At 48.4% G+C, this 14,121-nt stretch overlaps 1 protein-coding gene across 4 annotated transcripts in view; it reads left to right on the top strand.

Annotated features, from left to right (window-relative positions):
- Positions 1-683: 683 nt before the first annotated feature.
- Positions 684-14,121, top strand: part of KIF21B (kinesin family member 21B) — a 493,467-nt gene continuing 480,029 nt past the window's right edge. For all 4 annotated transcript variants that reach the window (XM_078644203.1, XM_078644205.1, XM_078644204.1 and 1 more), the window contains exon 1: positions 684-970. In XM_078644203.1, the coding sequence (XP_078500329.1) occupies positions 930-970 (41 nt within the window). In that variant the 5' untranslated portion in view covers positions 684-929. The remainder of the gene's footprint in view (positions 971-14,121) is intronic.

Consider the following 14,121-nt stretch of genomic DNA (forward strand, 5'->3'; position numbering starts at 1 on the left):
TATTTTCTTGTACATATACACAAAGTAATATTCAAGCAATGTTTAAATATTACTTGGACTTTAATTATTTGGATATTATTGGTATATGTATGTATGTATGTATGTATACACACACACACACACACACACATGCATAGAAAATAAGAATTAACAATTTTGAGAAAAACAACACAGATTTGACATAGTCAAATGTATATCTATAAATATATACAGTCATATTTAAACATTAATCAAACTTAAATATATATTCAGAAAATAAACACACGAACTTGCACTCTTTACGACCCTCATTGTAAATATCCCCATCAGTTTTGTATGTGGCCCGGTGTAAAGTAAAACGCTTCAACATAAGAACATGGCACCCGGTTTTAGTACCCTCTCCTGCCGAGGCCACCGAATGCATTAATTGTAAACATGCGTGCTGGTGGCAAAGTGAGGACACGTGCTTGCTTGACTCTTCTCCGGTTCCTTGCGATAGCTGCTCGTGTGCTGCACGAAGCTCACGTTTTCCTCAGCCCTGGTCCCCAGTATCCTCACTGCAGACAGAAACCTCCTGCTGAGCTCTTTAAAGCTGCGCCCCCACCCCTTCCTGTCTCCATTGGCTGCGGCTTCCCCTGGGGGGCGTGGCTCCTGCTTGCCTTCCCTTCACTGGGCGCCCGGGCCCCGCCCTTCCTCCGGGGCCGGTCAGCTTCATTCTGGGGCCGCCGCTGCCCTTCCTTCCCATCACTGTCACCGCAGAGCCGGGGCTGCAGCGGGGGCAGATGGAGCGCGTCTAGGGTCAGCTCAGGGGCGCCGCGGCGTGAGATCCAGGGGCCCCCAGTATGAGACGGACTCCCCCCGGGGTGGCAGCACCTGGAGCCCGGCCTGCTCACCTCTGTGCGATCGGCATCCATGCATGAGAACCCCCTCGACACCCACCCGCAGCGAGGATGGCAGCGCAAGGGGACTGCTGCGTGCAGGTGGCACTCAGGTAGGAGCCGGGGCCTGGCAGGGGGTGCAGAGGGGCATGGCTGCATGGCAGGGAGCCATCGCCGCGAGGGAGGTGGCACTGTGGCAGTGAGTGTGCGTTCAGGCAGGGTGGGAGCCTGGGTGCCCTTGTACTAGTCTAGTCTTTGTCTCTGGTCAGAGGATGCTGGTGGTGATAGGCGAGGAGCAGGTGACGACCTGCAATGACAGGGAGGGGTGTATGATGTGCAGTTTTTGTTGTTTGTGTGTGTGTGTGTGGGGGGGGGGTGATTTCGAGGGCTCCTGAAAGATTGATGCAGTGAGAGGACGCCGTCCAAGGGCGCGCACCGGTCTGACCTGTCATTTCTACAGGGGGGTTGGGGTCAGGCGGGTGTCGTTGGCTTAATGCTTTGTTTTTAGTCCGACGGGTGGGCGAGCTCTCTTGCCCTGGTGCAGTGAGAGTTTTTTTCGCTGTCACTTGCGCCCTGCTGCCCCGGCTCAGGTAGGGGTGCTGGGGTGTCATTGGCACCGGCCTTTGTTTGGGCTGCTGACAGTGGTAGAAGGGGCGCAGTGGGCTTATCTAAAGCCAGGGTAGCTGATCTGCAATGCCATGGAGATGGAGCAGCTTGGTGTGAGTGAAAGAGCAGCGGATGGGGGCTTCACGGGGGGCTCCGTTATTGCTGCAAGGTGATGGCTGGGCTGCATTGTGCGCTGGCACAGGGTCTGCTTTTCTTTTGTCAGGTGGCAGCGGTGAGGTAATCCGGTGCAGTGTGGGCACGTGAATCTTTTTTGCTGACAGCCATTATCAAATAAGTAGGGTGTTGGCATTGCTTCCAACAACGGGCTCCTTTGTGTACTGGAGGGCGTGAGGTCAGCAGAGGCTGTGGTCAGAGGGGTGCTACCTAGCTTTGGTGAGTGGCGAGGACAGACTGGCACAGTGATGCCATTAGTGGGGTTGAATTGGGGTCAGCACTTGGCACATCCTTTTGTTCCAGACAGGGGTTGCTCATGCAGACAGGCATTTCTTGGGCACAGGCAGAACCTGAAATCCCACTGCATGGGGGGCTGCCTGGAGAAATCCTTTGTTGCTGGCAGGTCAGGCTGGCAGGAGGGGGCGGGGCACTGCAGTGCAGAAGGGACACAGGAAAGGGCCAATGCACTGGCAAAAGGGGTTACAACAAATGCAGAACGGTCGCATAGATGACAGAAGGCAACTCTAACCTGGTAGGAGGGTTTGCGACAATGTCAGAAGTGGGCACTGCAATGTCAACGGGGAGAACAATGTCAGAATGGGAGGTCTGGAAGGCAAAGGGGCAGCATTGTTATTGTAAAGAAATGGTCTCTTTGATGGCAGGAGTAAAAGCTGCGATGGAAAGGGGTGGGGGCGTTGGTGCAGAAGGGGTTTCGGGTAAGTCGAAGCGCCTAGGTTGGGCAGCCGATGTATGGCAGAACGAGCTCGGAGGGAGGGTACTGTGGGCACAGAGACAGTGCTGGCGCCACGTGAAGGGCACTGCAGCTGCAAACATGCCCTTCTTTGATGGAAGGGGCCTCAATGGATTAGCCTTCGCTGCAGCTAGGTGAAGTGAAGAGACATGACGAGAAGGGTGGGAGCACTAAAGAGGCGGGGATGGGGGGCACACAGCGTCCATGCATCCTTGGTTTACTCCGGCGCTCCGTTTAAGAACTAGAACACCCCTGGATCCAGTGGGCGACGCCGAGCGCCCAGCCCTGGCCTCTTCTGCTTGGCGTCCACCCGTCTGCGCATGAATTCTGCATGCTTATGTCTGTGTGCCACCCATCTCCGCAGACAACCGTTGGTGCTGATGTCTGTGATCCACCCGTTTGCACAGGAATCCATAGGATCTTCAGTCTGTGACCAGCAGTCTGCACAGGGAGCCATGTGTGGTGCTGGCTGTGACCACCCATTCGCACATGGACCCATGTGTGGACTTGTGGGCGGGGCTCGTTGTGATCCACCCATCAGCACAGGGACCCATGGGTGGATCTGTGGGTGGTGCTGGTTGTGATCCACTCATCAGCACAGTGACCCATGGGTGGACCTGTGGGTGGTGCTGGTTGTTAGCTCCTATGCACAGGACCTTTTGGTGGCGCGGTTGTGATCCTCCCATCAGCACAGGGACCCATGGGTGGATCTGTGGGTGGTGCTGGTTGTGATCCACCCATCAGCACAGTGACCCATGGGAGGACCTGTGGGTGGTGCTGGTTGTTAGCTCCTATGCACAGGACCTTTTGGTGGCGCGGTTGTGATCCTCCCATCAGCACAGGGACCCATGGGTGGATCTGTGGGTGGTGCTGGTTGTGATCCACCCATCAGCACAGTGACCCATGGGTGGATCTGTGGGTGGTGCTGGTTGTGATCCACCCATCAGCACAGTGACCCATGGGTGGATCTGTGGGTGGTGCTGGTTGTGATCCACCCATCAGCACATGGATCCATGAGTGGATCTGTGGGTGGTGCTGGTTGTGATCCACCCATCAGCACATGGATCCATGGGTGGATCTGTGGGTGGTGCTGGTTGTGATCCACCCATCAGCACAGTGACCCATGGGTGGACCTGTGGGTGGTGCTGGTTGTTAGCTCCTGTGCACAGGACCTTTTGGTGGCGCTGGTTGTGATCCACCCATCAGCACAGGGACCCATGGGTGGAGTGGACCAGTGGGTGGTGCTGGTTGTGACCTCCTCTGCACAGGGACCTGTTGGCGCTGGTTGTGATCCACCCAGCAGCACAGGGACCTATGGGTGCTGCTACCTGTTATTCAAACACTTACCCAGGCATCCATAGGTGATGGCCCCTGTGATCTGCCCATCCAATGCCATGCCCGTAGGAGCCAGTATCTGAATGCCACTAATTTAGCAATGTTGTGGTGTGTGCTGAGAGGTGGCTCCAACGCATCTGCAGTGAGCAACGTCGCCCATGAGGCCCACCTGTGCGCCCGCAATAAACCCATCTGCACTGTGGCTGGTATGGATGGGTGCTGGTGGCTGAATTCCACCCACTACCTGCACAGACACCCTTGGGTGCTGGTGCATGGATTATCAATCATACCCCCGTGGTGCTTATGTCTGGTTTACATCCCCCTGCACAGCCATGCCCGGTGAGTGTTGCTGCCTCGTTTCGCCCCTGCCCTGCCCCCTGGTTGCTTGATGCCACACTTTGCTTCCTGACCCCTGCCCCTCCCCCGCTTTCGATGCCTCACACACTGCGTTGACAAACGCACCCGCGCTGTTTTGGGGAAGCGGCGTGCTTTCTTGATGTAAAATGCTGCAAACAACCAAGGCGCGGAAATCCGGTGTCTCCGTCTCACCAGGCCCCGGCTTCTGTTTCCTTTCTGTGTCTGACATCGCTTAGCCTGATTAATATTGATTTCCAGTTTTTTGTTTTAGTTTTAACTAAAGACAGATTTCCCCCTTGATGCTTTGAAGGGGTATTTGGTTTCTGCTGGTGAGGCAGACCCCTGGCACCCTGGGCCATTATCTTCATTGGACACACGCGCTGCTCCCGCCCCTCGTGCTGCTCGCCCTCCTTGTGCCGGACTCGTGCTGCACCCGCCCCCTCGTGCTGCTTGGGGCCTCGCTGCTCTTCAGGAGGATGCAAGGCCGTTGACATGTTGCAGTCGCCGCGAAGGACCCGCGATAAGATGCATATCCTGTGCACTGCATCTCTGCTGGAGGAACCCACGCCGAGGGCAGGGCCAGTGCTTTATTCCTCCCTTCTGCGGCCCCCTTTTTCTCGTCCCTTGGTCACCTCTTTTTCTTCTTCACTTACTCCCATCCGCGCTTATGTCCTTCCATCTTGGCCTTGTACCCACACACTGCAAACATAGCCAGGCTTGGCACGCTGCCATCAGGGCCATGTGAAATCTCAACCTCCAGAACTGGCACCCACACCTCAGCCACCATCAGCTCAAAGAAGGGGCATCTCCTGTCTTCCTTCCTCCCTCACCTCTCCAGTTCCATTCTTTCAATCCATGATCCCTTGCTTCCCCCCGTCGCACTCCACTGCGAGGGTCCCACTGCTTTTCTGAAATGTACCAGCACACTAATTATTACTTGTATTGCCAGCACTCGGTGCGCGCCCCTCCAGCATGCTCTGCTCTGCTGTGCTAGGGTATTGTGGTGCCACCCATGATACATCGTGGCACAGAATGTGTGGCAGTGCTCACTCCAGTGGACGGCCCTCCTGGGTTAGTAGCTACTGTCGGTAAAGTTGGCATTGCTTAGTATCTATCACAATGAAACATGGTGTCTTAAAGGCTGCTTTGTATTCAGAGTGGCGCTAGAAAGAATCCTCTATCTCACTTGTTCTGATATAATTCAAGGAACTAGCAACTAAACCGTGCACACGTGGTATGTGAAAAGCTTTGCCTGGTGAGCGATCCAGGCCTCTCCGCTGGACCCCCTTCGACATCTCAGGATGTGGCAAGTTGTGCACGTGTTTGCTAGCTGGCAGTGCTTCTTGGGTTGATTTGTGGAGGGACTCGTCCGGTCTTGACAGTGAAGGGGAAATTTAGACCGTCAGGCTTCTAAAGAAGCCAAAGGGAGACGCTGTGATTCTGCAGCATAGTGGCACATTGATTTCATTATGACATTTTGTAGTATATCCATCGGATTTGGTAAGCAAGTGATCAGCAATACACAGGTTCAGAAAGTGAGTATTTTCACACCTCCCTATATCTTTTTGTCGGTGAAATCAGTCATCTTTTATCATGTTTTTTGGTATTAAAAAATAACTATTACTGAATTTAAATGTAGACACCAGTCAATTAAATTCAGTTGTTGTTCTTTAGCGCATGGCTACCCGACTGACCCTCCCAACTCTAGTACGTCATCTAGTCCCACACTTAATTCATCCATTCTCATGTGCATTGGTGGCATTTATCATTCATTTCTGTATTTGTTGTTCATACCAATCACCTCTGCCCTTGTTAGCTGGTTGTGCCAGTCACCCTGCATCATATTTGCTTGAACCACTTGTTCCTTCTTCTTTAATTAATGATGGTGACCAGCTTCCATATTTGCTGGTGTAGCCAATCTATACATCTTAAAATTGCTAATAGTGTCAATAATCTATTCCGTGAATTTCCTGTGAAACCAGTACCGTTGTGGTTTATTTGCTGGTGGCTTTAGGTCTCCGCACTGTTGATGATGACAGTTTCCCGCATGGACAGGTTGTGCCAGTCAACTCTTCGGTAAAAACCTGTGGCATCAAGCACTGCTTTTTCCTCTTACACGTGTTAACCTCCTTTTGGATACATTACTTGTGGTGCTGGTCGCCGCTTCCCATGTTTGTATGGGGTATTTGCGACCTCTTTCTGCATGGCAGTACCAATCGCCTCTATCAGCATTTACTGGTGTCATCCGACATCTTTTCTGATGGTTGTTACTTGACTTGATTATGTGCCAAAAGCCATATTTCCATTTTTAATGCTGGTCAACTTTTCATGCATCCATTTTTTTGAGTTTAGACAGCCCTCTTTTTTGCCATCACACCAAAACTGTCTTATCAAATGTGTTTCTCGGATAAGCTTTTAGCTTGCTTGCATTATGCTGCTAGTCCCATCTTTTTATGTTGGCTTTCCGTGCTAGGTAGTACCAGTTCAATGTATGTTGTGACTGTGATGCCACCCTGAACTGTTGCTGCCTGACACAACTCCATAGTTTGCATGTTGCAGGTATGTTTTTGTGGTGCCGGTCACTTCTGCTAGGTTATGGTATTACTTACTGGTCATGTTTGTTGTGATTCTGGTGCTGTCTTGCTCTGTTGTTGGCACCTACCACGTGTGCACTCTGACAGTATTGTACACTTATATTACCATCAGATCAGCAACATATCTGTTTAATATCAAGACCGGTGAGATTTTGGTCTGTTACTGTTGGTGCCGGTCGCTACTTCCTATGTAGGCTGCTGCCACTGTGCACTTACACTTCTTGCTGGTAGAATTAATTGTATCAGGTCTTGTGATTCTAGTATCATCGTGGTGTGTTTGCTGCGGTCACTAGGCACCTCTCTTTAGTACATTTGGTCAGCTTTGCTTTCATAAGATGGTGCTAGTGCTGTTTCTTGCTATGCCTGTGGTGACAGCTTGTCTGTTTACTGGCTGCAGCTATAGCATAGAGCATAGGTACTTTGAAATGTTTTGACAGGGGACACAAAGTATGGTCTGTGGCATGACCAAGGCTGCACTGATGGCAGAAGGGTGAGGGCCTGCGCTTGTGTAAGGTGGGTGTAGGGGAAATGAAGCGTGTACATGGGGTGGACAGTGTGTCATGGAGTTATTGTGAGGGTCACATCATTTCCTTCTTATGCTTCTCTCCCCTTAACTTCCGTTATGTGATCGAGGTAGGCAAGCCATAGAAGGCATAAGCGACGCTCCAGCCATATGCCTGGCTCTGGCTCAGCGCGAGGTTCTTTTGGATCCTCAAGCCCCAAATGGACCAAGCGTTCATGTGATTTCTACCTGCCACCCATGTTCTATCTCAGCTCTTGTGCCAAGGGTTACAGTCAAAGCATTAACTTTTGATGTAAAAACTGAGAGGGGAAGAGATGCCTCTCTAGTGGCTGAATTACACAATGTTAAACCAGAAATCCAGGTTATCAATGCTGACTTCCCCACTTGACCAAATTGTGTGATCCTACGCAGTTGTTTTTATTATTCTACTTTGCCTCCTTTTTCTTCATAATCACATATGAGAGCAACATGAAATACATGAGTTCAGGTTGTCTGCTGTACAAAACCTTCTCTTGTGTTTGATTTAATGAACTAGAATGTTGTTCCAAGTATGATATTATAATCTTGGCCAACCAGATGGTGCACATGACAAATGACTTGAGTCTTGGCTCACTAGTGGCATTGTTGTCAGGGTAGGGGAAGGCTTGAATGTTTCTAAGTTTCTGTTTGAAAGCTTTCACTTTTAATAAATGCAGTGATATCATCTGATGGACTAAGCTGAAATTCTTCATCATGTTAATGAAATTAACATTTTGAATTTTTGAAGAGAGTTTATCATATTTTTACATTTGTTGTACAATGGCTTTAATCTTGTACCGAAACATAAGTGGCGCAGGACACCTTCTTTGCCACCTTTCCTTCACTTTAGCTAAGGTAAATAAATGCTTGCCCCTTTAATATCTTTGTGAATGTTGGTGCTCTGTCAAGTAAACAGCAGTCCAGTGGTGATGTTCACCAGAGGCCGCACATAAAGCGCAGGAGGGCACAAGCTGCTCCAAGCTCAGTTTTTATGTTTGTTCAGGGATTAAATCTGTTTTTGCTTGACCTTGCTGTTGGTTTCTTCTGTACTGACATCATTTAATCTATAATACAGGCGTTATCACCCAGTCTGCGTACAGTGCAGGAGAGAGTTATCTTATAGAGCGGGTCAGCCCTGTGCAAATGGATATATATTGAATAAACAAGAGCAGTTAGTTGTAGAAATGGGACAGAAGTGACACTCGTGAAATAGTTCCTGCACCTTATGGCGTTCACCAGTACCCAGAGCATGATTTTCGAAAGATAGTATATACATTTATGTATCCCTCAAAAAACTGTGTGATCAGCAGAAGCACTGGATACACGGTAGAAACGTGTTTGCGCCACAGAAGGCAAAGAAAGGGCCCATATGAAATATAAGCATTGTAAAATCCAGGCACCACCTTGCCTTTTGCTGATCACATCACAATTTCTAGTTGACCACTCTACTGTCCTTAGTCCCCACATATTCCTACTAGCTTTCTTTCCTTTCCACAGTTAGTCTCTCAATTATGGCACATTCTCTTAGAAGAGACTCCAACACGAATCTGTAAAAGACGGTTCAAGTAGCATTGGTTGAGAGCTAGCTTCCTTCTGCCCAAAGGCACTGGCGCTTGTCATAAATGGGTTTGACCATAATTGAATTCTTGACGTTTATAACCACAGGTCTGTTTTCGAGCACTTTGGTAAATGCCCTATACATATTTATGAGATTAGACATTACGGATCGAAGCCTTTTCTTAGAGTTGCTGAGTAGACCACTTTCTATCTTTCTTTTTTGGTCTCGTTTTGACAGTGCGCCTACCAAACTGACCTTTTGCTTACAGTGCACACAGAGCAGTCTTTTGGCCTGCCCCGTTCAACCATTGGCTTTCTTCCAACAGCTTCTTTCAGCAATTGCTTGAGACTTTGTCAATCACTTTTTGTCTCAACCTAGTCGAGTAGTCATCTCACCAAATGCTACTGAATCTTTGAGTGTATGCTTCCACCTCCTCTTAAGTGCTTGCATCGAACTGCATGAAAGGACTACTTTACAATCATAGCTCTCTTCATTAAAACTACATACAAAACCAGAACTATATTGAAGGTGAAAGTCTTAAATATAGTCAATTGTTTGTGTCTTATCTGGCATTAAAGTGCTAATGCACATTAAACCCAGACTTCTTGGCTTTGCTAAGGCCTGTTTTATTGGGGCCATTTATCAGAAGCTACAATCGCAATGATGAGAACAGGAGTGTAACTATAGATGGTGCAGCCGGTGGAGTGGCACCGGGGCCCACAGGATTGTGCAGTCCTCTTCACTAATACTATTACTGTCTTTTACTTTCCAGCCATGAGCCTGGGGCCCACTTTTCTTGCTAGCGTGTCACTCGTGCTGCAGCATATAGGAAAGAGGAAAGTCAGTGAGTAACAAAGACAAGTACACAAAAGTCAGTGAGTAACAAAGACAAGTACACAAAAGTCAGTGAGTAACAAAGACAAGTACACACTTTTGTTCGTTGCTAGTGAAGGCTTTTCGAAGGCAGGGTATTTCAGCTCTTTTTGAAATATTAGGGGTTCTGCTGATGGCCCCGTGCTGGACTTGTGTTCAAATTCCCCAGGCAGTCGCTACCCAGGGTGACATGTTTGTGACTTCATGGCCAAAAGCAGACAGGCTGATGATGTGACCTTTTGTTACAGTCTTTTCCAGTCGCTAAAAGGTCCATAAATGGCAGTCTTCCTTCTAGGTCACACGCACGCACCTGAACCCAGATCACACTCAATAATGCAATGGGGGACATAGGGTAAGGGAAGCAAGCCCCAGCTGGGCGCCGCTCATTACTAGTCACCCTTCATGGAGGAAGAAAGAGACAACAGTGCACGCTAGGGTCATCAAATGAACACATGGGCGCCCGGCGCTTGTAAAGGTCCTTATGCGCGCCCGGGGGGTGTGTGAGGCTGGGCATAGGGTCAAAGGTCACACCTTTCTAGCAGCTGCAAAGATCTATTTTCAGGAGGCAGAAACTCCTGGCTGTGAACGGCGTTGTTGCCCAGGTGTGATCTGGAAGAGGGTCATGGTTGGAGCACAATGAAAGGAGAAGGGACCACCATTTAAAGACAAAGGAAACACACTATTTGCACCGCACTCTAACTCCACAGCAGCAGTACTTCCCAGAAAATGCAGAAAACACAATTCTCAATGATTTGGCTGGCCTTTTAGGATCTTTCATTTTAATTTTATAACTGGTGCACTTTGGGGTGCTTTGTGTGTGCACTTTGAGTTGTTATTAACTAGTATACACTATGCTCGCCCCTCACACGCATCCACTGAAACGTTTCGCTTCTACAGTTCACTGGAAGAGTTTGTTGTAAGGTGTCTGATGCAAGTTTTGCAGTAGCTGATTCACTAAAGTGCTAGAAAGCTCTAAAGCACTAAAAAATGCAGTTGTCATGAAATTACGAGGGATGTTCAATAAACAAAAGAAAAAGAATTAAATAAACTGCATCTGGTAACTTGGGATACTTTGGGGATCACTTTACATAGGGGTGCACATATATGCCATGAAATAAACAATCTCAAGGTTGTCATTGCAGTGACTTCAGCTACTCGTGGTCCTCCTTATGTTCATCTTTAGCAAATGGACAGTCAGACATCGTTGTTGGGGGTGGGGGGGGTGGTGGGGGAGTGTGAGGAAGGGGAAAGGTATGAGTTCACCAGAAATGCTTACTTCTCTTTTTTGCTAAAACCCGCTATGTTTGTAAATCGTACCAGTGGTCTGCTCTTTTATCTAACCCCCTTAGCGTGGTGACGTCATACGTCGTTAAGAGAAAACGGCATTTTTTCCCGATTTCTCTTAAACGACTATGATGCCGACGTGACTTATGGTGAGTTGTTTTATTTGGGGGGGAGACCCCCCCAAGCCCCCCCCTTTTTTTTGTACCTTTACCACATATGCCTTTACTACAAATATCGTAGTAAAGGCATGCGTGGTAAAGGCATTAGAGGTAACCACGCATGCGTTGTACTGCATGCGTGGTTAAAGATTACGTGGAAACGGCTTCGTTGTAAAGGCCGTTTCCCGCTCATAACTTATCTCCCCATGCCCGCACGCACCAATAGAATTCCAACTGACTTACCAGTAGTTGTATGATAACGGGAGAGGCAACGCTAGCTATGGTATAGACAATCAGTAAATGCGGATTGTCCCCATTTACATTGGTTTATCTGGATTTTGTCCGATTCCCCAGAGTGTTCATGGAGAATGAGTAAGTTGCATTTTATATCTAATAGCAGAAATCAGAGTGGATTTAAGCAATTCGCCTATTCCAGCGATTTTTTTCCATAAACGTCCACAATTGTTGAATCGGCTGCAATGTTTTTCTTAACAATCCGTTGTGATACTGCTTAGATTTTGTCCGAGTATAGTGAGTTAATGCAGGGGGATCTGGACACTTGAAGGCATTAGAGTTTTGGGTAATAAACCACAAACACCCCTCCAGGACGAAGAAGAGGGTTTCAGAGCTTGGCTGGGAGTAAAAAGAGGCATCTATCATGGCGACCCATGCTTATGGAATGGACTGCAGTACAGTGTGAGGTTTAACATGTGACACCCATAAAGGGTTTCCCCGCCACTGGCTAGACATATGACTAGCTCAGTTAAAGCCGTCTGGCATGTGAGAGGCGCTGTGACCGAGTCCTCCCCAACCCCAGAGGAACTTTCAAAGGTACTGCCTTGTCTAGAAATCCTCTTATTTCCCTGCGGGGCATTCTGCATCTGAGGTAGTAGCCAGCCAAATGACACATCTCATGTTGTGAAAATAGTGCCTTTAGATAGATGACATCTGTGACACGCACTTCCGCAGTTTCCATTTTGCATAGCTGTGCAGCACTGCCAGCATCGAGCAATAATGAGCTGTCTCTCTCTCAGGGCAAGGAAGGCGAACCAGTGGAATGGCTCACGCCTTCGGTACAATCCAGAAAACTCTACACTCTCTAGTCCATTTTCACAGGACTTCTGCACTAATCTAGTGACACATTATTCAACCAAAGTGGACACACCAGGTTCATATCTAACAATCACAAAGAAGAACTGTTCCTCTAGTGTACAACCAACCACAATCACAGCAGAAAACAATCTCCATCTATTTATTTTTTTCAAGAAATAATACAATCCTGCAAGAACAAAACTATTGATGGCACTCTGTTCAAGTAGCCACACTTTGGAATTCCCTATCTGCATAGATTGGAGCCACTAAAATCAATTAGACTTCAGAAGGTACATTAATACCTGTATCTTCTCTGCATGATCCATCAGAGAAACGATATGACCCTGTTAACAAGTGCTTTCGAATTTTCTGGCCTCTACCTGTCTAGAAACAGATGCCACTGTAGGACCCTCTAAGATCGACAGAGAACCACATCAACACAATTCCATCATAAACCCTCCATTACTAATGCCAGTGAAGAACCAGAGTACCCTGCAAACATACTACCAATGCATCTGCCTCAAGAATACATAACAGAATGTGGGAATCTAATCATAGAGATGGCCCACTAAAACTCGTACCTGACAAACCAAAAGGAACATCTCTCAGAACATACTACACAAATCAGTACATCTCAATAGCAAAAAGCCAAGTACAAACTTATAGAGAATAGAAATAAAGTTTCTTAATAATAACCACTCTGCATGCCGTACTGTCCGCGAGTGAAGGTGGAAGGGAAGGATATTGAAGATAAACAGGGCAGAATCCTCCCTGACAATTATTAGGCATCTAATTACTTGCCTGGGTGAAGGAGGGAGTACAGAAGGGTTGTTTATTTCAGGATGTGGGAGGCGCATTTTCAAAACAGAGAGGACTACTTGGCTGGGGAGGGTGAGGATAAAGTGAAAGCTATTACAATTAAACATATGCAAATAAAAGAGGGTTGACTTAAGTCCAGCTGGTTTTTAAAGACAATCGTCCAAAGGACGAGGAACTGACATTGACAGAATCTGCTGCAAGGGGAAGCAGTGTCCCATCCTTCCTTGCTCTGGGGTTGAGCCGGGAATCTGCCATTCTGGGGGCTGAAGGCCTGGGGCAGATAGGCTCAGTTAAGTCAATCTGAATGGCGTAGCCCCTTCTGGCACAATAATCCAACTGTAATAAAGCTCACAAAAGCGTGGCAGGCTCAGCCGGAATTTGCAGTGAGGGGGGTGGAGTCTCGCAGGTTCGTGCGGTTTGGACAGGCCCTCTGCCCATATATTCAAGCGCATTTACACCGGGAACCTTTAGTAAAGCACAGTCACCCACAATATTGCTTCCCTGATCTCTCAGCGGTGTGGGGGTGGGTGCCGTGCTACTCTGGGAGCAGCATGATGTTAATAATGGTGTCAAGAAGGCTTCTCTGTTCTACCATGTAAATGCTGTGCGCCATACTGTTCTTGGAGAGCCCCGGGAGAAGTTATTGAAACATTCAGAACGTCATACATGATGTCTTCAATAAGATTTGTAGTCTATAATTTTGGATAAATTGTTTTCTGTTGACTTGGCAGCAGGCCAGCTGGATTCATTAAGGACATCCAATGAGATGGCTTGAATAATGTAAGGATATGCATTTGTGGCTATCTAGGGCCTTATTACAGAAAGTGCCTCGGGGCGCAACGAGTGTTTGCACCAGCTTTGTGTGCCCCGAGTCACCTTGGTATTACAGCAGTGGCCGCAGACACTTGTGGGGCCCCTTCTGTAATACTGATAGTGCTATTGGCAAGGGGCGTTTCCCTCATTTGCATCTGGGCATGCCCCATCCAAATGAGGGAATTCCTTTGCCTCCGCACCCTCGCTGTACTACAGATGCGGGGGCAAAGAAGCCCTCAGGAGGCGCACTGATAGTGCGCCCCCAGATGGCAGCCCCCTGGCAGGGGGAAAGGAGGTCCTATGGACCCT

This window comes from Lissotriton helveticus, chromosome 5_1 (assembly GCF_964261635.1).
Source record: "Lissotriton helveticus chromosome 5_1, aLisHel1.1, whole genome shotgun sequence".
Classification (NCBI taxonomy): domain Eukaryota; kingdom Metazoa; phylum Chordata; class Amphibia; order Caudata; family Salamandridae; genus Lissotriton; species Lissotriton helveticus.